General features: G+C 42.5%; 1 protein-coding gene across 12 annotated transcripts in view; it reads right to left on the bottom strand.

Moving 5' to 3' along the window:
* LOC125761903 (uncharacterized transmembrane protein DDB_G0289901) overlaps positions 1-25,310 on the bottom strand; it is a 275,515-nt gene that overhangs the window by 59,145 nt on the left and 191,060 nt on the right. For all 12 annotated transcript variants that reach the window (XM_049423482.1, XM_049423473.1, XM_049423483.1 and 9 more), the window contains one exon: positions 22,456-22,568. In XM_049423482.1, the coding sequence (XP_049279439.1) occupies positions 22,456-22,568 (113 nt within the window). The remainder of the gene's footprint in view (positions 1-22,455; positions 22,569-25,310) is intronic.

A 25,310-nucleotide genomic window follows, 5' to 3' on the forward strand; every position in this document is an offset into this window, starting at 1 on the left:
AAATAAAACAAGCTAAATGAATGTTCACGTCAAAGTTTTCGCTCTATAGACATTTGACGTTTTGCATGCAGAATCGTCGAGTAAGTTTTGAGCAAGAGGTTGCAACATATTTCCATGCAACGAAACGCAATTTAAAGACATCGGCTTGGTCCATCATCCACCAACATCCAGCAACGATCATCGATTATTTCTAACGGAATCAATAGCATTGTTACTGATGAAGCAGAACGTGATAATAATTCACCATCCTCGATAAATAACGCATCTCATGAGCACTTTCATGATTTATAAGACTTTATATCAAGCCAGCATCGCGAATATGGGCACGATCTCCACACGGCAAAGCAGAAACATGCTTAATGTTGCGCTTGGAACAGTGTTTTGCTCAGTATCCAAGCCCGTTGCCATCAGCGGTACTCTGATGGCAATCAAGGAGGTCTAACCAATCACTGGTCGAAACGTTTTTCTTTCGTTTTTCGCACAAAAACCGTCCCTTTTGGAGCAAATTTTGTCTGGCCTTTAAATCTACCACCCAGCATCGTAACACCAAACGTAACTCCTCTACCCACCAATTGGCCCGCTTCATGGAGTCATGTTTTCGTGTTTTGTTTTCCACCTTTCGGCTATCGGCTGGTGGATCGTGATGAAGACATTTGCTCGTAACTCGCGTGACCTGATGCTAAATTACCGCCAGGCCAAAGCGCCCACGAAGAACGGGGTGAGGGATAAAAATGCTAGAGTGGCGTACTAGAGGAGCTTTGCCGAACGTATATAACACGATAGGATTATGATTTGAAGAAGAAAAAGGAGTGCTGCAATGGATCGTTGGACGATTACCCATCGTGTACTAGAGAGAGAGAGAGAGCCCGCGAAACAACTTCGTCCCAAACCGAGGTGCTGCAATGGATTGTAAAATAATCGATTTTTCATGAGTGCCTCTCGAGATACCTTCAGAAGTGCAGAAGATACCCGACCTGTCTGCACTTGGCGATGGGTGATCCATAATACACCGTGCGCGAAATATTGGATCACAATAGCGAAACATTTACCGGAGCACCCTTTTGTCGGCAAATTACCGCGGATATACTCTCCATCGTTATTTCTTCCTCTGTATCTCTCCACTATTCACCATCTTATGATCATGATCCTGACCTTAAAGTAATCTTTAATGGATGATCAGCTGCAACGAAGACATGATCCAAAAAAAAATGGGAACTTACCTCCCCAAAAATGTTGCAACTGGTAGTATATCTCACCGATACACACCGATATATATTTGCTCGATGAAAGCCACAAAGAACCCGATCCAGCATCGCCACACAGTAACGATCCGAAACAAATACATAAAGATTATATTTACGTGCAACGTTTTCCATTTCCCTTCTTGAGAATTGCTCGTGCTGCTGTCTTACCACCAAACGGTCGGTTTGTTGGAACTTTGTCCCGACACTCTTTCTGTCCCGATGGTGGTAATCGCCATTTCAGCACGGTTACGATTCTCCCGATGTAAACAAACATTCGATCGGTCTCCGGTCGGCAATATCTGAACAGTGTCTCCCCCCCACGGGTGCATTCACCGCATACGTGTAACTTCCGCTTTGTCCAACTTTCCATATCTTCGTCCAAGATCGAGGTAATAATTGTTTACTTCAAATGCGCGCTTCTCAAGTTGCCACCAAAAGGGCATGCGATTGTCGATGTTTGCTGCTGGATTGTGGAACGAAGTTTTTGTTTTAACTTGCTTCGTAGAAATATCATTCCACCGTCATCACACGCACACCCGGATGAGGTTATTTTTGGTAGCGACTGTTTATAACACGCTTGGGACAAACAACACGGCTGGCGCATATACACACAGCGCACCGTTCTCGTTCATCCATCGTTCAAATTATTTCAAGATGACAAATATAACCTAAGTTAAATCCTTCATTCTAACCAAGGACAACAGATGAAGGCAAAAATCGCAACTTAATGCGAATTATCTCACACAGAATTGTATTTTCTTTCCTTTTCGTTGAAATTAGAATACCCTTGGATGTAACTGACGCCAGGCTATCCCCGAGAATGGTGTTGACCGTTCCGCTTGATGATGATAAACGTACTAGCCGGGTGCCAGGCTAATTTTGTTTTATTTCTCCAACACCACCAGGATGCTGTTCATCCTTTTGGAAGGCCACACACTCCGGGAAGGTGTGCTTGCTCGCTTTGCTTATTGTACTTTTTGCTTAAAGTCTTTTTAATTTCTCTTCACGACACCAACAAACGACGGCGAAAAATGAGCCAATTCCCTTGCGGAAACGTCACACTGGGCAGAGAGAAGGACCTTGACGGTTACGAAGTCTGGTTGCTTCTCTCCTTTTCGCACCGGATGTGTTACGCCAATGTGAAGATGGTGGAATAAAATTGCAATAAATTTTCTTGGTTTTTGGACTATTTTTTGTTGTTGGGTTTCTTTGCTTCGCACAGTCATTATACACATCGTGATGTGATGGTCATTTTATTTGTGCGAGTTTGGTTTATGTGGTTCAAGTTGGGGCTTGAGGGCTGTTTCGTGAAATTTGGAATATATTTAAAAAAATACTTTCAGTTTATTCTTGAAGAATGTGAGTTTTTATTGAAAAATGTAATCATCGAGTGGAGTTGTTGAAAAATAAGAATTGAGACCTGGATGTGCAGATTTGAGTGATAGATGTGAGTGTAGCAAGACGAATTGGAAATCTTAACTATTCCAAATTCAAACACACACTTCGTCTAACATTTTATAACCCAGCCGGAAATAATACACCACACCATAACATTCTTGCAAAAATGTGTCACACCATGCTACACGAGCGGAAACGATGTACAAAAATGCTGTTCAACGTCCAAGCAAAACAAAACCAAAACCAAAAAAAAACAACATGTCAACCGCAAACCGATTGGTGAGCAAATAGGCGATCGAATGTACAACATCTGCCCGACGCATCGGCATTAAAAACATAAAATAAATGTTGTGAATCCGCTATCGAGCAAAAAAAACCGAACTTGTTTCTATTCCGAAGGAAGAACGTGTGATCATCACTTACGGAGAACTCTAGACCAAGGCGAGAAACGAACGCACGCGCGACCATTCTCACAGAATAATAAGCATAATAATCTCATTATCATAAATATGCTAATGATGTTAGGCTAGGCTGAATGCTAGCCTGGCTAGTGGGTAGCAGCAGTAGTCGTAGGTAGTGTTGTGTGCGCTGGGGCCAGGGCGGTGGTGGACAGCCATCATCGCTCCGGTCACACGGATGCTGGTGGTGTATGTACGCGCATACGAACGACATTGGCCACAATCCAGCATCAAAATGGTTCGCAACCTTATGTGGCTTGAAGTGGAGCTAACGTTTTGCACATCCTTAAGCGTTTCTATTCGTTAAACAGAAGAAGCTTTAGTAGCCTTTAAAAATGGTACACATTTAAAGCCACAAAGAAACGCTTCCAAACATCGATCATTTCATTTCCATTGGTTATTGTGGGTTGTTAATAAAGCGCAATTTTGTGGTGGTTTTAAATTACAAACAGACATCTCCGCATAACAACCACTATATGATTGACATTATGATATTGCTGTGAAGTTTTCCGACCGGTAATTGAACAGTAACTGAACGGATACAGTTCGATATTAATTTTATTAAAATATTCAGTACTAACGTAGTTGGGACGCATGAAAAAAAAAACACAGCACGAAACAAAGCGAAGTGATTGTATTTCATTTTCATGTGATTCTACTGTATGAAACATAATTCAAATAATTGGTTGGTCAACTTCGTCAAAACAGGCAGCAGGCGTGATTGAAATATTGTCACGTACCGGAGAACAAGGCCACACACTTCCCGCACTTCCTTCTCCAATAAATATATACATGGATCAATGATGAAGAAATGAGAACCAAAACAAAAAAAAAATGGCATCCAAACGGTACCAAAAATTTGGTCGCCCGGAAATAGCAGCAGCATCAAGTCCGGTGAAAAATAAAACATTTATATCCAAACGATTTCGGGCAGCAAACGAACTGAAGAGAACTGACGGCAAACGAGGAAGCAGTAAAAAATGATGGAAATAATAATTTGAACATCTTGGCAGCGACTGTGCGGGAAAATTGAATTCCCACCCTCTTTCGCTCTCTCCGGCACAACAGAAAAAAAACACACAGATGTGACCCGATTGCGGGAATATGCTGAATTTGCATAAACAATTCGTGACCTAAACTATTTTGCACAGCAAGGACTCCCTAGACGGCGCTGAGGAACCGGCCGAACGGAGTGGGCAATGATAATTTGACCGCAAACACTAATGTCGTTTTGCTGCTGCTGTTGTATGGAGAATTTTTCTCTTCATTACCGAACACAGTCATGTGCTCGCTTGCAACGGAATGGAATTATTAGGGATAACATATTTATTTAAGAAATTTATTCTATTTCGGCCTTTGTGAATTTTAAAGCAAATTGACATTTTTTTGTAAACCTAATTCAGACGTAATAGTATAAATGATGCATACAAAAAATGCAACTGTCAATAAAATACCTTGACGAATTTACCTCCACGGCGCAGGAATATTTTTTGAGTACCTCCTCACTTCAATTTCGCCCACCAGCATGAATGCAGGAACACCAAAACCAAAGGCTCTTCACGTTGAATTCAAGCATTTAACGAACCACGACTGATCGCTGTATTCCACCTTCTACACAGAGACTAATGGCCTAACCGAGGAGACTCCATCACGTCAACGTCACCCGGTTGTCATCTTGGCCACCCACACTATCGAGACAAAACCTCACGAAGCAAAAAAAACACACTCTCAACACAGCTACTCGCACCAAAGTCGGAGGCGCTTCACAAGCGTTACGCACTGTCTATCTTAATTACTTAATTGTGGCAAAAGTTCGTTCCGTTCCAGCCCAAACCTCTCCCCAGGGTGACGGTGATGATGATGATGAAGTCTCCGACGATGGAGGAGACCTACTGGGTGGAGCATTCTTCGCCATTCCCGAGCGCTTACGATTGTGTTTGGGAAGCTTATTAAAAAGCAATAAGCGAACAATGAATGACAAAAAAATGGTCCCACCGCCGATGGCAATTCAGATTCTTTTCTGATGGTTACAACCAGCTAAGTCGATCGAAGCCGTAAGCCTTTAAATCTCGGCGGCGTGATGAAAAATGGGACAGTGTCTTTAAAGCTTTCCGTGCACTCTTCAGTTCTTGCAATCGAGAAGCTGCAATCATGGCTAACATTGCTTAGTTTTTATGCAGGTTGAAAAAAAACAACAACATGAAACCTAGCAATTTGAACCAAATCATCCCTCGAACAAGGGTTCTAATCGAGATCGAGCGCACCTGAAGCTGTTTAACGTCATCTCATCAGGTCGTCAGAATTCTACGACGTCTAGAGGCCGGATCGGTTCTTCTGCCGATGGCGCGATGATTGGAAGCTAACGGTTAAGTCGATAGTGTGTGTGTATGTGTTTGTGATTGGTTTGTATTAGTTTGAAATTTAAAACATTGTTGCTGTGTTTTTGTTCCCTCTACATGTTGTGCCGCGATTATTGAAGGTAAGCGGCACTAAGACTTCGCTTTACGTTACCGCGCAGATCGGGACTCCAGCAGTGGTTGAAGAATTTTTCCTATGTTTTAATGAGCCTCATTTCGAACCTGATTGGGCCTCTTTTTGGGGGGGAATTTTTCGATTAACGCACCTTTTTCCCTCTTGCCCTTTTTTGCTGTGCTGTTCTCCATCTCTCTCTTTGTTTTTTTTTTCACTAGATAGTGAGCAGCTATCATCTTGGAGAAACAGACTAAAAAAAAATATCCCCCAACAAGGTGCCGCCTGGAATGATCATCATTCTTGTCCGGTGGAGGATTGAGAGAGGATTGATTTTTTTAGTTAGCGTTCTTATTATAAGTATTCCTTTTTTATTTGGCAGAACCTACCGAACAGCCCTCCAGCTGGGCACGAAATGAACTAGAATCACGTTCCATTCGCTATCGCATACAACTCGGATATGTACGAGTTCAGGTGGTACAGGCCAAAAGATGAGGAGCACAGTGTGATCATTTTGTTAATGATGCTACAGAATGAGTATTAGCTTTGATGATCTAGAACGAGCAATTCCACGTCCTCTTCTCTATTCTCCTCCCAAAAGCCGGTGCACCATGACGATGAAACGAAGAAAAAATACGATGACAGTTATCTGTGCGAGAAAATCATCTCACACTGCTCACTATTCGCTGCATTTCCTGAGTCTCGAAGTAAACGAAATTCAAACAAGCCACAAGAACGATGCCAAACTTCACCACGAAAAAGACGACAACGAATGAGAGGAACACCTCAACCACGGCACATAAACAAAACACGCAGTGAAATCGACGACCCAAAACAAGTTACCAGTAAAATAAGGAGAACTAATTCTAAACGACGATCGCCCTTTCGTGCGCTTGTGTTGCTGGCGATGCACACCACTCGCGTATGCGTTTGTGAGTGATAAATGTACACACATAAAAAAAAAACAACTCATCCACATATCACTGGGTAATTTAACGAGCCAACGAGACCCATGAGAAGCAACCGGCAAAAACGGACACCGTGGACAGAGAAAAGCCGGGGTCCAGCATCACCACGACCGGGCCGAGGACTCGACGATTGGTAGGTTATGGGAAGAAGAGCACACATGAATCTTCTCGCAGTCTATACCTCGCACTGGCGTTCGCATTGAAATTGGTGCTTTAACGCTTTGCGTTTCTTTTCCACTTTTAGTTCCAGTTTTAATGACTTCATTTCCAGTGATCATCGTGTGGAGAGCGGTTTCTCTCAAGGTTTTCTTCTTCTTGCTTCTTCTTTGTTTATTACCACGACTAATCAGACCTCTCTCCTTTTGACGGGTTTCCCTTTTTTCTATTCGATTCGTCTAAGTAGGATATAAATATGTCCACTAGAGTGTCATTTTCTAGTGATTATTTATCGGTGCGGTGAGCTTTCTTTTTTTCCCTCGCAGTTTATTTTCCAATGGAATAGGATCAGATTTTTGAAGGGCAAAGAGTGTCATTAAGGATGGATAAATGGATTATTTAAAACAGTCTATCAGCTAGAAATTTTAATACAAATGTATACAATTTTTATGCCGACAAGCTGGCAGCACTGTTATCGACAATTGGGAATTTATTGAGGAATAGCTAAACAAGTCCGAGTTTGGGGATAAATATCTTCATTTTTTGCCATTTAATACCGGCCAAGCGATATTTTACAACAAACCGGAAGTGAAATAACGATTTAAAATAATTTTCCATCCAAATTACTCAAAAGAAAAAAAATCCTTAAACCTCAAACACACAGTTCTGAGTCACAAAAAAGCTTTTTTTCCAAAACTGAGTCGGTTTTTTGGCGAAAAACTTTTACCCATATACTTTGAACTTTCATTACACGTTTCTACCGTATAGCACCATACACAATTGAAGGGTTCTCACATTCCACCGATACCCAAGAGGTCACCGTGAGAGGTGTTTTTCCAACCAAATGGAAACATCTGTTGCCACCAACGCGGACCCGCCGTATGTGAGTATACCCACGCGGAAAGTTGTGCGTTCGTTAAATCTGGTTCAGGTTTTCTAGAGTTTCTTTTATGTTTCTACGAATTTTCCGAACAAATGGGATTGCAGATTCAAGGAATTTTAACCATAAACGCAAACACGATTACGCATCGCTTTTCCGCAAGTATCACAGAAGTAGCTAATATTGAGAAATTTCCTTGTTTTCTTTACCTTCTTCCCTACTTGGAGGTTAAAAAAACAACAAAGCATCGATTCCGACTATTCTGTAAAAATTCTCATAATCGTGGAAGGATATAAAGCGATGCAAAGTAAAAATAAATACCCAAAAAACCTGTCGTCATCTGTCGCCATCGTTTAAACGGTAACGGTCGTGAACACGGTTGTCGGGGATGGTTTGCGTCCATGGCCACTTATCAGATGGACAGCTGTCCCGCTGATCGCTGATTTCTGTACCAGCCAACGAGGACAAGCGCGCTGCTTGATCTGTGTTCACAATTTCTCTACACACGTCCTGAGATTTGATTGCGATCATCTACCCGTACGGTCCCGCCGGATGGGTTTTGGACAGGGACTTCGAGCCGACTTAAGTCTGTCCACAGTGACAGGAAAACCTCCGCTCGATCTTCTCCTTTTATATTTTTACTAAGCCGATTAAAAACGAACGTAACGGCGGCTCATTCCGGTCACCAGGCATGCCAACAAATTACAAATGAATTGTTATTGTGAGGCAACAGGTTTCTCTTCAGCCGCTGAGAATATTCAAAGACGACGTTACGCATTTGCAGAAAACCTGCTGCTAAAGCCCAGTAGCTGGCTGCGGCCTCATTAGAATCATCAAAATCCGATCGTCCGGCGGGTCTCGTTTGAAGCTACCGATCGAAACCGCTCGGAAGGGTTATTAAATCATCTTTAAGCCACCGGCGCGAGATCGAGAGCAATGATGGAAAGAAGAAAGAAAAAAATTCAAAGTCTTTTTCAAAAGCTAGCTGGTTGGTGGAGGAAAGCTGGAATAGATGGCCAAACCTGTGTGTATTGGATGCGCTACCACTTATGTGTGGTCGACAAAAAAAAACACCAGACAGACAACGTATAAAGAATCATAAAACATCTGTCCACCGTCCAAAGCAGATTTAAGGCGAAATGAAATGAAACACACCTCGCGTTTGAAAGCCGGCTTCTGTCGCTTTGATATTTGTGTAATTCCGCTTTTGGTTTATGTTTCATGCCCAAAAAAGTGATCGTTTTTAGCTGATTTTTCACTCGTTTCTTTCGGACTCATTTTTGCCAAACGATTATCCTTGCCAAGGGAGGATGATGATCCAAGAAAACAAGAAAAACGCAAGCACCAAGCAGTTTACATTTTTCCAATGGTAGCATATCCTAAGGTGGCACATTACGATAGAAAGTCTGAAGTGTTTTTTTAACTCCTTACACAATTTCACCTCCAAAACTGCTACTGAAGCTCCCAAAAAGGATCAGTGGAAAAACAACCCGACAATGAGCATTATTATTGCAAATGCACACACGCGTGTGCTGGGGCTGCACTCCGTTTCTCGCTTTATTTGCCGATTGCAATCTGCCCTGATCGGCGGCGGGCACACGAAACATGAAAAACAACTAACAAAAAAAACACCGCTCTCTGTCTCTAAAAACGATCGAAAGTTGGAAGTTTCCATTCCCGGCACAACCATAGAACCGAGCAGATACGGTGGTGGCAGTCGCTGCTGCTGCGTGAAGCGGCGGTTTTTCGGTGGGAAATTTATGGTTCTTTTCTGATAATAAATTTTACCCTTCAGCCTTTTACACTCGCCCTTTACACTGGGCCGTACGCCATTCGTGTGTGTATGTGCATCTGGGGTAACACAGATTTTGCCACCAAGAAGAGGTGGTACAACGGGGGCGGCAAATATTGGTGGAAGGATGGCATTTCGATTTTTAGCCGAATTTTTCCCACTTCCTTCCTGTGCGCTTGTGTTCTGTGCAATTCGGTCGTTCGGTCGGTAGGTTTCTGGAGCAGTTAATGAGAAAAATGGGCTGCATTGTGCAGTGGATGCTGCGGCACACAAACACACACACACATGCTTGGCGCTTACGACCCACAATCACCCTCTGCCTCCTTTCCATCGAAAAGGGGTTGTTTGCAGTTTCTCGCGTGCCGCTTTTCGGCGTACAAAATCGTTTCCTGAACATGGCGCAAAAACCCTTTTGCCGGGAAACGTGCAAGAACACACACACCATAAAGACCTGTTTTCATACCATGTCCTGTGCACGTGTATATGGGTATGAGTTTTAGGTAAAAAGCTTATGGAACCATTTGGAGAAGCCATTCCCGTAGTTGCTTGTTTCCGAAATCGATAAAAAATAACTAATGGCATGTAAGCGGCACACTATTAGTTTCGTTTCACCAAATAGCTCCCGGTATTGTTACACAGTGAGTTCCAATTTCCCGCATCAGGGGGAAGTTTTGTAAAAAAAAACGCTTACCTACACCCAGTGGAAAGCATCTCGCGTTGATGCTGTAAAATGCGAACAATTAACAAACTCTCAATAAACACTAAGAAACATATCTCATTAAAAATGTTCCTTCTCTAGTCGGATCTTGTATCATTACACCCTCTCTAGTGAGACCTATTATGATACTTGAACGCATACTTACGCTACTGAATATATCACAAGCATACTTGTGTTCACACTCTCTTCTCAAAAACACCATCCCGCCATCACTGTGTGTCGCGGATGTGTATAATGTAACTACGCGAAAATACATGGCGTGTGTAATGTGAGCAAAAAAATCGAGGATATTCTTCACCTAGTCACCCCGGCAAGGGGGAAGCACCAGCGATTTCTGCTGCACCAGTCAAAATGTGATGACTCACTTAGCGCATCACCTTGCCCATCGTTCAATCCATCATCATTATCTACTTGAATGGGATCGGTGTGAAAGAACGGTGACACTTACGACGACCATGGGGTTTGGTGTTGCAGATTTTCATACTGTGTCTTATCGTGCTTCAAGAGAAAAAAAGACTATCTGCATCTGCAACCCGGATAGAATGCGTTAATCACACACTGGTAAAAGAAAATCAGGTATAATGAAGGTAAATCACAAACTGTCCCAGTTTGGGGAGAGGACCGGAGAACTGAGAAACAAGCGAACTCGAATGCCATTCTTAGGGAGAAATAAAGACGAAAAAAAATACTCTGAAATGGAGAGGTGAATAGGTAGAAACACAGTGAAGACAAACTGCAGCATAATTGCAATTATCGTAGCCCTTTTCATGTGCAGCAGCGACACAACATAAAATGCAATGGTTGCGGTTGTACTAGCAGAAGTGACGGTAGCGAACACACAGCCTCACCACACTGTGAAGGTTCTGCATAACTAGCATCCTTCCTCCGTCACCATTATACGACGAGAGGGCATGCTGCGCGCTGTGGACTCGTCGCGCGACAACGATGTGGCATGACGCGCGGGCTTATGATGCTACTGTCATAAATTCTTCCTTCCATAGGCGCAAAGAGGTGCTCCTTTCGTTCAAACACCGGTTTTTCCAACTCTCTCAGGCTCAGAAACCGAGACATTACAAGCAAGAAGTTAGACAGAAGGGAGCAGAACCATCGACACGAACAACCAAAAACTCCCCACCAAACGAGTGAACGAATCGGAAAGATGGTATTTAAAAACCGCAATTATTTTAATTGAAGTGCTCCACGTAACAACATCATCATTTTTCACAAGTTTGTCCTCCCGGCACCTTTATCGTCTGGTGTACGTCTGTTGCGAGGACGTACACCTCCGGCTGGTGGTCGCTTCTTTACAGCGACATTTAGAAGAAAGGGTACGAGAAGATCGGCGTCTTTTCTACCGGCTTGTATTTGGTGTTTGCTTTTCACGATTGTTCCTTTCCATCTGCCCGTTTCACATGGAACGCACTCCGGTGTAGTGTGTGTGTGTCTCGGTTACGAATTTTCCTTCCTCTTTTCACAAACTTTTCACAAGAAGACATCATCGCGATATCTTGGTAGCCGAAAAAAAAGAGCGAAGAGTGCAAATAATTGCGGCATATCTCAATAAATTTCCTTCGAACCACAACCATCATCATCATCATCCAGTGATCGTCTTCGTTGTCTCGTTGTCGTCATCATTGCTCGTCAGTAGATCCATCCTTTCTGGGGGATTCTCCCGCGTTTGCACACGAGAAACAAGCGCACATCGCGTGCAGCGAAACAACAGGAGGAAAGGATTAAAAATAATTTCTCAATTAAGCACCACCATCTTTACACGGTTTCGATGCGGTGGGTTCGCTTCACTTCGGCGGTGCACTCAATTATCGGGTGGTCTTCCTTTTCGTACAACAACAAAAAAAAAACGATAGCGCGAACGAGCCGCCAAGAGATGCTGATTATGTTCGCGACGATGCTGCTGCCGAAGCCGCAGCACCAAACCATTTGCTGGTAAACTATTAAATTCCGTGCAAAAACCCGCAACTCTTTGCCATATGGTCTCGTTTGGGAGGTTGGATTACTCTCGTTTTTTTTCCTTCTGACGATTGTGTAGCACACCATGTCTCCGCGTACAAACCAAATGTCTACGGCGGAAGTGCGCACGGATCTTGGTCTCCCATTACTCAACCTGCCACATTGCGAACAAACTGCGCACGATGCTACTTCGGTGGTAATTAGAAGTCTAGCTCGTAGCCGTATCTCCGCGCTTCTTGAAACACGGGGTGTGGTCACACACAAGCTGTCTCTCTGGCCGACCGACGACGCGAACGACGAAGTGCAAATAGACACGGCAATCGATCAGTCTTTAGAGTCCCCCCCACCAAAGCGTTTTGGAAGGTTCGATCAAAGGTTGTCACGTGTCTGTTGCGTACGGTGGGTCTGTCAGTTGAAGAAGCCGCCTGGACTGGCTGGGGTCGATAGGATCCCGATGTTTGGAAGCATGTTGCGATTTTGTAATTCTACACCAACCCAGACAACCCGGAGCACAACCGGCTCGGTGTCGTCGCGGCTGTCTGGTACTCGTGTTTTCTCTCTGATATATGCAAAAAAGGACTTCTGATGAGTACACTCACGGTATGTGTTCGACGAAGATAAGAAATACGATTCAGTTATACCCGAACACGATGCCGCTAGATAAATGGTTGGCCATGTTCATCAGACAAGTCAAAAGAAACCAACGTTCATATGTCCTCAAAAAGCACTTATTCAGAAGCAAATTATCTCCTACAGACTGCACACACGTGGTAGAACACAGACTTTTGATTGATAAATTGAAAATATTTTCAAAGAAATTCATAACCTTAAACAAGATACCTTTGGGTTGTCACAATAAAACGTGATTTTTTCGCTTATAAAAAGAAATAAATCGATCATCGTGACAGGGGACATGGTGCACACATACAAAAAAAAAAAAATAAACACACACAAAACAGCACAACCAGATCGGCAAAATCAAATATCAAAAGCAATCAAGAATGTGCACTCGCAAAAACCTGCTTCTGCCCCCGTACACATCGTGTACGTTGGTACAATTTAAATTCAATCCAAATCAATGCCATACCAAATTTAAACTTATTTCCCCTGCAGTCCACTGGGAGAAGAAGGAAGAGTTTGCCAACTTCAATCTCTTCACGCTGCCAGCGATGCAAAATAATCTTAAACAACAATGCATTTCCCGAAGGCGGCGGCAGTGTTCTGGCATAGCACAATTCGTTCGATCGGGTCGGGGATGGGTGTATCTTCTGATAAGAAAACCATAAGAAGACGCCATCCTTTCACGTGCAGAGATCGCAATCGAATGCTCAACTTGCACCCGGGTGTGCATAAAGCAGCTGGAAAATCGAGTACGCTCTTTTTCGTTATCGAACATAACCGACTGTTGGAAAACAAATGGTAGCGACGAGCAAGTGCGGGAAAATCGATAATGCTACCCAAAAGAAAATGATGGTTTATAAAAAACACAAAGAAGGAATGTCTTTCGCTGCTTGGCAATGAACCGGCAAACGTGGAGCACACGTAAAGATGAATGCATCACAATGAACGAAAACAACCGATGAAAGTATGTGGAAAAACAATCCTTCCCTTAAAAGTTTCATCCCTTAAATGAAAAAAAAAAAACTCGCAAGTGAAAGGCAGCCACCGATAGAAGCGATGCCGTACGCGAATGCATTCCCTTACTGTGTGCTTTACCGGCTAGGTCAATGCAAGTACTTTCCACAAACTATTTCATTCCTTCTGCCATTAGCTATCTGCTAACACAATTCTTCCCTACCAATGGCACAATATTGCAATCCTTCTTCTTGCTGGATCATCGGCATTTAGACGCACACAAGGAAAGGATTGCGCTGTGGAGAACTTTCACCGACCGTTTGGGGTGGTGGATGGAAAAATGCCAGACACACAACCAAGGGACACAGCAAAAGGATAAATACCGTCACATGTTTCGTCCTCTTCGTACATCAATGTTCGTTATTTGAATAACGCTGAAACGCGTGGTACTGCCGCTTTTCCACCAGCAAAAAAAAACAAAGAAAAGAAAATGCATTTTCCGGAAAATTTTTACCAACCCCTGGAAAGGGTAAAGTAAAAGCACGATGAAACTTTGCTGGTTGGTTGGAGAGCAGCACATAGAGTGAAGATTTTTTCTTCTCTCCTTTTCTCTTTCTGGCAGCTCCCAACAAAAGCCAGCGAGTGAATGCATTCCATAGTGTTCAATCGAGGGGTTTTTTTTACGGTTCTTCGGCATCCTTCCAACCGGATCAATAGACGATAACTAAGCATCGAACAGAAGGCAAAAGGCGTGCTTTTAGGAAAGTGAAGACGAATGGGAAAATTGTTCAAATACTTTCACTTTCCTTGTGGAGAAGGCGGCAAACGAACTCGCTTCTTTATGTGGAAAGCTAATAAAAAAAAAATACAGAAAAACAACTATACTGTACCCCTTAAGAAGCACGTGCGACTTTCCATGTACTAAATTGCTAACCATCGATTGAAGATGGAAGCAGTTTTCCACTTCAACCCCCCCCCCCCCCCAAAAACCGAAAATTTCCTAATGATTGGCAAAGGAAAGTTAAATCGTGACATGGAATGGTGCCGTACGTACGAAGACACTATTGAGCGAGGGGAGTGATATCTTACAATTACACCCCAACATTCCAAGACGTTGGTTAAATGGGACCAACCTTCCATTCCCTTTTGCCGTTCTTTGCGCTCTTCCAGACCATTTATATTTTATTACTATTTAATCTCGATCTACCATTCGAAGGAGCAATCGCACCAACCCGCCGCATACCGAGGACACCCCAAGGACACTGAACCCCATTATTACCTACACCGAGCATTGGGACGAGATGGGTTTGTAATCCTTAAAACCGTTCACAATCGTTTAATATCCACTTATTGATAGTGAACTGTACGAATGGGTTGTTGCAGTAGAACTCTCAAACCCAATTCTGTGTAGTTTCGCCCTATCACTGCACAACCCGGGTGTGAAGGTAAGATACCCACACGAGTGGAGTGGAAAGAATATTTGAAGCAGATTTCGAAGCAAGCTAATGGTGTAATCCTATGCGATTACCAACATTGGCTGCAAGTGTACTCCAGAGCTTGGAGCACGAGAGTGCAGTTGCTCCGTTCGGTCCGCCGGTTTGGAAAGGGTTGATGTGCAGGAGACGGAGTGTATCGAACCTCAGGAGCAGCACAATCGAATGTGCCATGTCTGATTGTGTCATGTGGAGCCCCCGTCGGGTATGGTGTGTCCTTTTAGTTATGCTCTCGGAAACATTCCCCACACTGCCGTTAGACGTGCATCGAGAGCACAGAGCCCAAAGGAAAGGTTTCGCCTTCTCGAGGTTATCCTGCCAGACACAGAAGAAAAACCACTCAACCGATCTAAGCGTGTGAAAATTCCCTCTCGCTCTCTCTCTCGATCACTCCATCCCACCCATCATCATAGACACGTTTTATTTCGAAACCAAGTTCTCTGTTTCGTTGAAGAATGGCAAAAGCAATTCTGGACAAACCGTTCGACCAATCAAACCGAACAAAACGAGTCCTGCCATTTTGTGACCAATATGGCACTACTGTGCCCGAGTACACGATTATGTTCGGACTTTGTTATCCATTATCTTTAGTTGTTTTCAATCACGTTTTATTGCAACCCGCTCATGTCGAGGATTGATATTAATGCTCCAAGTGCAGCATGGGAGTTTCTTTCTTTTTTTTATTTTCGCAAAAAACATTCGTATTCATTTCACCGAAAAAGGCTTTCAAGCGTTCTATTGAATACATCCTTTAAAAAACACTAAATGGAGCGATTAATGTACTTTTAAGTCATTCTGTCAAGATTTACAGGCTCCGTTGGCGAACACGTGTGATGTCTCGCCATTGAAAAGGAAAGCGTACAAATGAAATAGAAACTTGAATTTGAATCGGAATGAAACAAACTATCCAAAAAAAAAACCCCAACTCGACACATAAAGAAGGAACCGTGGATATTATATTCGATACTTTAATGTCCGAACACAAACGCTAACCAAGCTGATGGAGGAGTGAAGCTGAAGCTTGAACTGGAAAAGGATCAACCTTCGACAACTTCCTCAGCAGGAAATCGATATAGGTGCGAACGTGAAAAACCACATTAACGAAACGCGATCGTAACGGATCGATCGATCGTACGGGCGGAGTAAATGATACTTCCCCTATCAAACAGTTCTTTGTTCTAATGCACACCGTGACGCGACGAAACAAATAAAAAAGGACAGTTTTGATCGTAGGTTGTTGGCTGAGAAGTGAAGATTTATTGATCAGGCAGCGGAACCACAGTGTATCGAGTTCGTTACCTTTCGCCTCTACTGCACTCTCATCCTCCTCTTGTAGCATATAATATGGGTGTTGAGTAAATGATTCTGAACATTCCTTCCCAATCCATCTCGGAAAGATGTTCTATTCCTTCCGTCAATCTCATATTGACGTATCCCCAGCAATCGACCAGCGCGATGACACGCCAGCGCCCAGAATTTATCTTCAGAGTTTCTCTCGAAACAAAAGCAAAAAAACGCCCCAAAACGTAAATAATGCTTCTTTATGGAAACGTTTATTTGATTTAAAGTGGGAAATAAACCCATTAAAAAAGACACACGATTATCGTTAACAGCGGTGTTAATGATGTATACCCCATCGCAAACGTAAGCGTGCGCGCAACAGAAGAATGAAATCGCTTTTTAGTGATGTTACTCTTGTTATGGTAGTGTGCTTTACTCTTCTTCCCATATATCCCCCCCCCCTCGCACTCTTATGTCCGATGAAATCGATGAATGGTTTTTACATTTTTTGGACTGATGCGGGAGTATCATCATCAATCGCGAGACGAAAGCTACCCAGAAGATGTTCGCGCGTTTGTGTGTCCGTATCTTTAAGCGAGCGCATCAGGAACAAACACACCATTAATCTTTCATTTTGTCATTGAGCATTGGCTGGTTGTAGCGATGGCGGTGTGCACACAGCAGACAAACATTCAATATACTATTTAAAAACGTTCGCTGCAAAGATACGCGTGGAATGTGCGTTCGAGGTTTTTTGGTGGTTTCCTTCCAAAGCGATGGTGTGTCGCGGGTACCACCAGGCAAATGTTTTAAAAAGCGCGTTGTGTGCGGTTGAAAATACCGATGGGAAACCACAGAAACCCTAACCTAACCTGATCTGCTGTCGCCGGCGACGGTGACTAGATGGGATGGTGAACGGTTGGGCACATTAAACGCTCAAACCGCATTAGCCGTCAGCGTCTTTTCCGCTTGTGTCGCTTCTCTAAGGGGCGTGTTCGTGACACGCTACGTGAAAAAGACAGAGAAAACGAGAGATGGTTGGCAAAATTCCATCTCAAAACGCAAAAAAAACCACAACTAAACAAGACGAGGAGTCGCGCGAAAAACTCCACCAGTTTTCACGCACACGCCATCCCGCTTCAACAAGACTGTGTACGGGGAGTTTTCCCCACCAGTCGACGATCGTTACTTGGGGTTCGGCAACACGCGCGCACGTCAAGCTGAGAAAACCACACTACCGCACGCCCATTGATTAACGATCTTCACTGCACGGTGGTGTTTTCCCGGGAGCTGTTTCAGCCGGCGGTTCCTACCCTATCCCTTACCTCGAATGGAAAATCTAACCTTCTTGCTTGAAAATGTCTTGCAGTACACTACTCGGGTGTGTATTTTCTTTAATTTAATGTTTCTTCGACGTACCGCCCTAAGAACAACGTTTATTTTTATTTTAGTCCGTCACATTACACATAGCACAAGGGACAAGTAGTCAACGGTGGCGACTCACGAATGTCACCGGAGTGCTTGTACCAGCCTCCCCGGAACACCTAAAATATGGCTTCGTCGCATAGTGTGGCTGGTGGGTAAGTACATCGTTTACGACCACGCCCAACAGGGTTGTGTGTCTACTGTCAAGAGAGGCAATGAAAAGAAAACGCATTTACCGACTTACTGATCTATCTGGTGCAGTCGGCATCAAATCCACCTCACAAGGCTGAGCTGTAAGAGCAATGTTTGAACGTTGAACATTCTAAAGTAACCGAAGATATCCTTTGGGACGAGTTGTCAACTCGTTCATTAATGCAACAAAACATCACATGCAAGAAATAGCCGTTTGCCTAAGATCTTCGTGAATTTTCTACAAAAGGTTCAGGCACTGATCGTGGATCACTTGATCTGAACTTTGAATATTTGTTTTTTTTAATTCTTGAAGACTAAGTCAGCAGAAATTCACTCAGAGATACTATTACTGTAACATTTTCCAATGTTTTTAAATTCCCAAATACGATGATATGACCGATACTGGGAAATGAAGACTTCATAAAACCAATAATATCTTGAATACTTCAAATATGTAACAATAATAAACAACCATTTTTGTCATCTCTGCAAGTGTCATGCTCGTTGGGGAAACTAATACTTCCCACAATGTTTTATGATACAGTCATGTGTGCGAAACCCCAACTCTGGCAATAGCTATCAAACTGGAATTACTTACTTTAATTAAATTCTGTCCTTCAAAACAAATGTTCAAAGCAAATGATTGTGCACCAAGTATGAAGACATCCACTGTATACAGCTGGTAGGAAAACTTCCACTTTGCAACCAGTCTTCGACCACCGTCGAAAACAGTCATCTATCGCTCGACCTATCTTCTTACCGTCATATGCAGATACACTTTTCTTTCACCAAAAACTTTCTTGGTTCCGGTGCAAAGTATCATTTTCTGCTTTTCCGTTCAGGTGCAACAATCGATGTACCCCAGCCTTATACGAGTGAAAATGTAGGTGCGTATGTTTTTGGGACGAGGAAAGTGAACAAATACTTGAAGCTTTTTCTGAAGTTTCGAAAATCGGTAATGGAACAGAGTCAACCAACCCCGGACGGCCAAAACATGCTCAACAACACCCACTCTCCGAAAATGCCACCGGAACTTAGTTCATTCCACTCGGATACCTGTCAACAGAGGCACAGCATCAGATCTATGTGAGGACGACATGCACACACATACTCCCCTATATACTGTCCATTTCCTTTTTGGGTCCAAGCTCCGATGCCGGGCTGTTTCCGGCAAAAGCTTGGAAATTAGAACCAAACAGCATGAGTTCGGCCCGTGTGGATGACGGTGTGTACTGACAACAGAAGACAGTACCATAATTTTTGGAGAAAAGTTTCACCAACCACACCTACACAGTTCAGTTTTTGCGACATGAAGACGACAACGATAGCAACTTGAAAAGAGATGGTGGATGGGATCAGGAAAAAACAGATACTCTGGTACAGACAAAAAACCAAGGCATCGTATCACATCAGTGTTTCCAATATCTTACGAAACATCCGAAATATGTTGGCCGGGAAAATAGGTGAGTTGGAAACAGTAGCGTGCCCGGCTTCGAAAGGTTTTGTATTTCTTGTGGCATTCTTTGCCGAAACAGGAAGTTCCACTTCTGCAGCGCTACGGGTACATACACCGGGGGTTGGTGAACTATCGTTTCTTTAATGTTAAGGTTGATTACATCCAACAGAACGAAAGCTTCCGAATACCTCCCACTACTAACCCCCCGAGGGCTGGTGGGGTCCCCTTGTGCCATTTAAGTGTTTTTGCTCAGCAGTTTTTGAACGCTTTGATGCGACAAAATAAAAGAATCGCAAACACTTTGTAAACTTTGAAATAGTTTCAGTAAAGCGGTATGTTGTTGTTTTTTTATTGCTCTCTTTAACTCCTATTGTCTGTACCTAAACATTGCAACAAAAAGAAAGGAATTTCGATTGCAAAGCACCTTGAAGCAAGCTTTGATAACCGTTACGACACGCGTAAGTTACTGCTTCCAAGAATGAGGAAATTGCTATTGAATCTTCACCACTTGGCAACAAAAAACAAGTTAACTTGGCAGATAAGTAGACAGGAATGTTTAGCAGAATGATGCTCAATAACACATTCTGCCAGGGGGATGGAAATGGAATAAGACAATAGGTGGCCGGATTCTCTTCTTTTCCTAGAAATATGCCAGATGTTTCCACGCTTGTAATAATTGCACTTGGTACTAGATCAAACTAATTAAAACGACTATCTTATTCAAGTTAGCCAGAAGATCTCGCCAGACAAAAACTCAACCAATGTGCAACTTTCTGCAAGATTAAACGATTAATTAGTGATCGTTTTGTTTGCTACTAATTAATACCTGCAGGGCAATACGTATTCGTGGCAAAGTTTATTTGTTACCATCTGCCGGGCAACAAAGCTTCTTTAAACTACAGACACACTTGGAGCACTCTCCGGTCCTCAATTAGTGATACGATCTTCAATGTCTACAATTGATGATTAAATATTTGCGTGCGCCATCATCAACCAAAGCCACCACGATCCGGCCAAGATCTGCTAGACTTTATGCTGCTAGGAAAAGCGAGCTTTAATACGGTACAGTTTGGTTGGTAATGAACAGCACCATCAGTTCACTGGAAACGATTACCTCAGTCACAATGGGGCACATAAACAAAAGCAAAAAGCGTTCAAAGAACAAACAGTGCCAATACGGGACACGCCAACATGGCCACATCACGTAACTTCGCCATCAATCACTTCGCTCGGCAAAAACCCCCCGAGAGAATGGGGAGTACGCGTGCACTCCTTATCTTCATCTTAAACTCGTCCGCCAGCAACACCGGAAAGAAGGACGATTTTCAACACTTCCTTTCCAAACAGGTTCGGTGGCGGAAATCTATCCCGGTTCCACACACATACACACACAGACTATCCAAACAAAACAATCAACCTTTCACAACATAAATATCATAAAACAATCTAGTGTTCCGCAGTGCTTCCCGCCACACTCAACAAGGTTGCGGCTGATGTTCGAGGGAAGCTGTAACACGCAATTTATCTACATTTTCAGCTCGCTTTCGTAGTTAAAGCATCGTCTCCGGCTGCCCCATTTCTAGCACGGGAAGGCGCAAACCTGGCCTGACTACCGTGATCGCGTTCACACGCTAAGCAGCAGCGTCCTGTTTTGCTGCTGCTGTTGCTGCAAGGGCAAAAGGATAATATCCAGGCGGAAACTCTTGCACGCTTGCCGTCCGCTTTACGGACTTTGATAATTTGTACTTTGTTTACCAGCACAGGGTCGGTTTTCCTCTGGCCGGTGGTCGGTCGGTGTTCTATTGTCGAGTCGTTTCCGGCTAGGGAGTTTTTTTTGTACATTTTGTTTTTGGAATATCGGACCAACCAGCATCAGACTTTGCTGAAGATGGTTACAGACGAACCAAGCGAGAGAAACAACCAGGAAGCTTTCTGCGCTTTTTTTCCTCCCGGAGTGTCCCACCTTGTACGTCCTTCTTCTTTGTAGAGCTAATTAAATTAATTGAAGCATATTTACAACAAACTTCTGCTCTTGCTATTGTGCTTGTGCTCTCCCTTCTGCTGTGGAGCGCATTGGCAACCGGATGTCAAGATCCTGGATTTTCTTTGAAATAGGTCCCACAAAGACAAATGATAAAGTACTGGTAGGAGAAGCTGAATATTGTAGAAACAGAAGCACTCTACGTGGAGCTTGAAGATCCCAATAATGAAGTAAATAAAAGAAATTTGTTGCATACAACTCCTTAAAAATACTGCGCTTGAGTATTTTATGAATGGAATGTCTGTGGGAATGCAAATATCTATAATCAACAGTTTAATAACGTAGTGATTTTTCTTGCGTATTATGAAACGATTTTTAAAATACGAATATTTTATTATTTACACCAGAGTTTTCTTTGTGTTTTAAAGTCATAACTGGTTAGGCGCATGCGACCAATTCTTTAGCTATCAGTGATACTTATGTCACTGAAACTTTATTGAGGAAGACCCAGACCAACAAAGGCTTTCAAATCTCACAAAAAATAGAGGTATCAACGCAGAAAGAAGTACGAGAATTAATAAATGCATCACAACCGGAAGTAACTGTCAAAGCACAGCGAATAAAGCAACGAAGGCAAAAGAATTCTTGGTCGTCGAGACGAATTGGATGATATTGCGCGGGTTCTTCACCTTCTCATTCCTCATTCTCTCGTGAAATGTTAATTGTTGCTTCAAAATATGTTTGATGTTTCAACGAGCAGTAAGACAAGTTTTTCTTCATTCGTCTGTGCTGAGTTTTGACCACTAGTTTAAGAGTTTTTAAAGTAGTTGAACAAAATTCTTGATTAAATTTGCATTTTACGTTGCTTGCTAAACCAGCAAACCTTTACTTCATATCCGGTTTTGGATTAAATCTTGATATATCTGAAACTATTGAGATTTATCCCCGCCAACAATAAACCTAGTAACTTAAACATACGCTAAATAAGATGGTACACTTACTTCCACACTAGTAACGATGAAATAAAGATGACTAACAACAAAAGTCCCGAACACAGCACTATCATGGCGGAGGTTTGGAATGATGGCCCACTATGGTAGCTGGCGTCAATGATCTGTGGATGGAATAGAAGAAGAAAAATATGCGTCAGTTACTGTCATTCTCGGCGCAACCACCACACGCTCACTGTTTATTTTTAATTGATGCATGACTTGTTGAGGAATGAGGGATGAGGCTAATTAAAACTAAACCCTCAATTAATAACTCAATTAAGTGACCTTTTCGAATCGGCCGGCCGGTCAGAGCACAACACACACACGTCCCTGGTCTGCTGGTACATCTTACATTCACAACCAAAACCAAGTTTCACCGATGAAAGCAGCAGTTGGAATCATTTCATAGCCATTTACTACTCATAAAGATTCAACTGACTTACGCGATAGTCTTGATGGGAAAAGTTCCGTCGGAAATATGTTCTGAAGAGCAGTAAACAAGAACAAAAAAGAAAGTCTTCCATTGAAGCAAACCGCTGATAGAGCTTTTCTGCTTCGAACAAACTGATAACTGACCGTATCCCGGGGTCTGCTCTTCAGATGCGCCATTTAGTGCATTACACGTTCGCGAAACAAGACATTAAAAATAATTTCTACAACAATTTTTAATGACAAAACTTTTCATTGTACGTCGGGGCAGGGCGCGCGTCTCCATTGCTTCCGCTTCATCGATTACAACCAAGAAATGTATTTTCTTTTAACGGAGGAACTTTTATAAGGAGCATTTCCAGTTTTCCACTCCACTATAAACGTTCCGCGCCAAGTGGAGACAGGCTGCAACGCTGGAGCTACCCAAGAAGGCTGCGTACTTCAAATGTGAAAATTTTGTAAAGCATACCACCATCGCCTCTCGAATCATCGGTAATGGTGTGCCTTCGTATCGATGGATTTATTTTATATTTCCCTGCTTCTAGCGCCAAATGTTGTCCTTCCTTGCCATGCTCCACAAGCCTGTTTCGTGTTTTTCGGGCGGAAAATTTTTCAATGAGCCATTTTGACTAACTTCCTTGGACGAGAAGCTTTCTACAAAGGGAACTGTTCCGCAAAAGGACAGCACAAAAAAAGCAGAGAAAACAATCTCAGAATGCACTTAAAATGGAAGAAGTTATACGACTCATTTGAATGGAGGTTGGTGAAATTTATAGCCATAAGTGAAAACTTTCGAGATAAAAATCCCACCGGCTTGCCATTTTCCTTTTTGTTATTCCTCTTTCTAGGCCTGGTTAGAGATGAAACTTAAAAAAACATACGCGGACACGTGCTACTCCAAGATAACGAATCGTGAAAAATGGCGCAAAGACGATGATCAGCAGAGCAACACGATCGGAGTGGAGAAACACGAGAAGTAAAAATTGCATGTCGTAGTTATGTTTTTCACAACACAACATCAGTAAGGGAAAAGCTTCGGGATGATTCTAAAAACACAGCAACAAAGCACTAAAAACACAACAAAAGACAACAAGATCCATCCTTTTAAAAGTTTCACAATAAAACTTTCCGCTTCAATGGAGGGCCTTTTACTCTTCTTGGCACCGCAGAGCGTAATACCCGTGTCCCCTTTTCAATGGGACTGTTTAGTGGACAACAACAAAAAAATCACACCAAAACAAATGGGAATTCGAAAACGGAACGTTAGCACAAGGGAAAACTCCATTTCGTGGCATGGTAATGGCTAAAAATTTATAATTAAAGGCCATAAAAATGGTTCGGGATATATTGCGTGACATAATGGTACTAAGGGAGGGCAAGCCAAGATGAAGGTGTTCAATGGGAAAAATTGGAAAATTGTTACATTGGAAAAAGGGACGCTCAGTGAATCATAACAGTACCAACAGACAAATTTATTCGATCATGTGGGTACACCGAAGGCGGAACATTCAATCAATCGTTTTCACTGAACCGCGAGCAAATGGAAATCTTTTTTTTTATATGAACAGTGAAACTTTACAATAGACTACAAAAAGGAAAAAGACATTTTTTTCATCAATTTTCATCATTAGACCATACTGAGTTTAATTTCGGCCAGCATCAATCGATGGCAAAACAAATGGCAATCCGTGGAGGAAAACAAAAGATTTTTTATATGGACAAAAAAAAAGAATTAATAAATCATTCATTATTCATCAATCTTATGGGCTGATTAATTGGGAAATAAATGCATTGGAGCAGAAAAAGTAACGCTAAACTGACTCTTATTAAATTATTGTCTGGAAAATGATCCTATCATTTCCCGTAGTAGAAGATTTCCATCGTTTATTACAAAAAATAATTAAAAAAAACTTGACTTAATTATACATGCGATTGATTTCATCAATTATTGTTTAATTAATTCGGGTTTAAAAACACACCACCCAAAAAAAAAAGTTAGGGTCAGTTTGAGTTCTTTTTTCGATTATTTCATTATGGTTAAAACATCAACAAAATTAGATAAAAGCTTTTTACTCCACTACACACCCCAGCTCGATTGCCATATTTGTAACCCGGAATTCATTAGGAAAATCCGTTTATAGCCCTTTGCCTAACACTCTACAGTATTCAACGTACACGAAAACGTACACACATTTTCTCTAATCCAATGCGGACCAAGATTCCATAAAACTTAATTCAACCCGACATTTATAGTGCCGTTAATGGATTTCCCAAAACACATATGCAGTGCTATAACAACAACAAAAAATCCTCTGAATCTAGAAGTTAAAAGCGGTTTGAAAAGGATAACAGACACCGTCCGAACACAGGCACACGTGTGTTGTAGATTCAGGCCCTTCTCGCACAAAAAGGGCTAGTATGTGCGCTAAAATGAC

The sequence above is a fragment of the Anopheles funestus genome, chromosome 2RL, assembly GCF_943734845.2.
Source record: "Anopheles funestus chromosome 2RL, idAnoFuneDA-416_04, whole genome shotgun sequence".
Lineage (NCBI taxonomy): Eukaryota > Metazoa > Arthropoda > Insecta > Diptera > Culicidae > Anopheles > Anopheles funestus.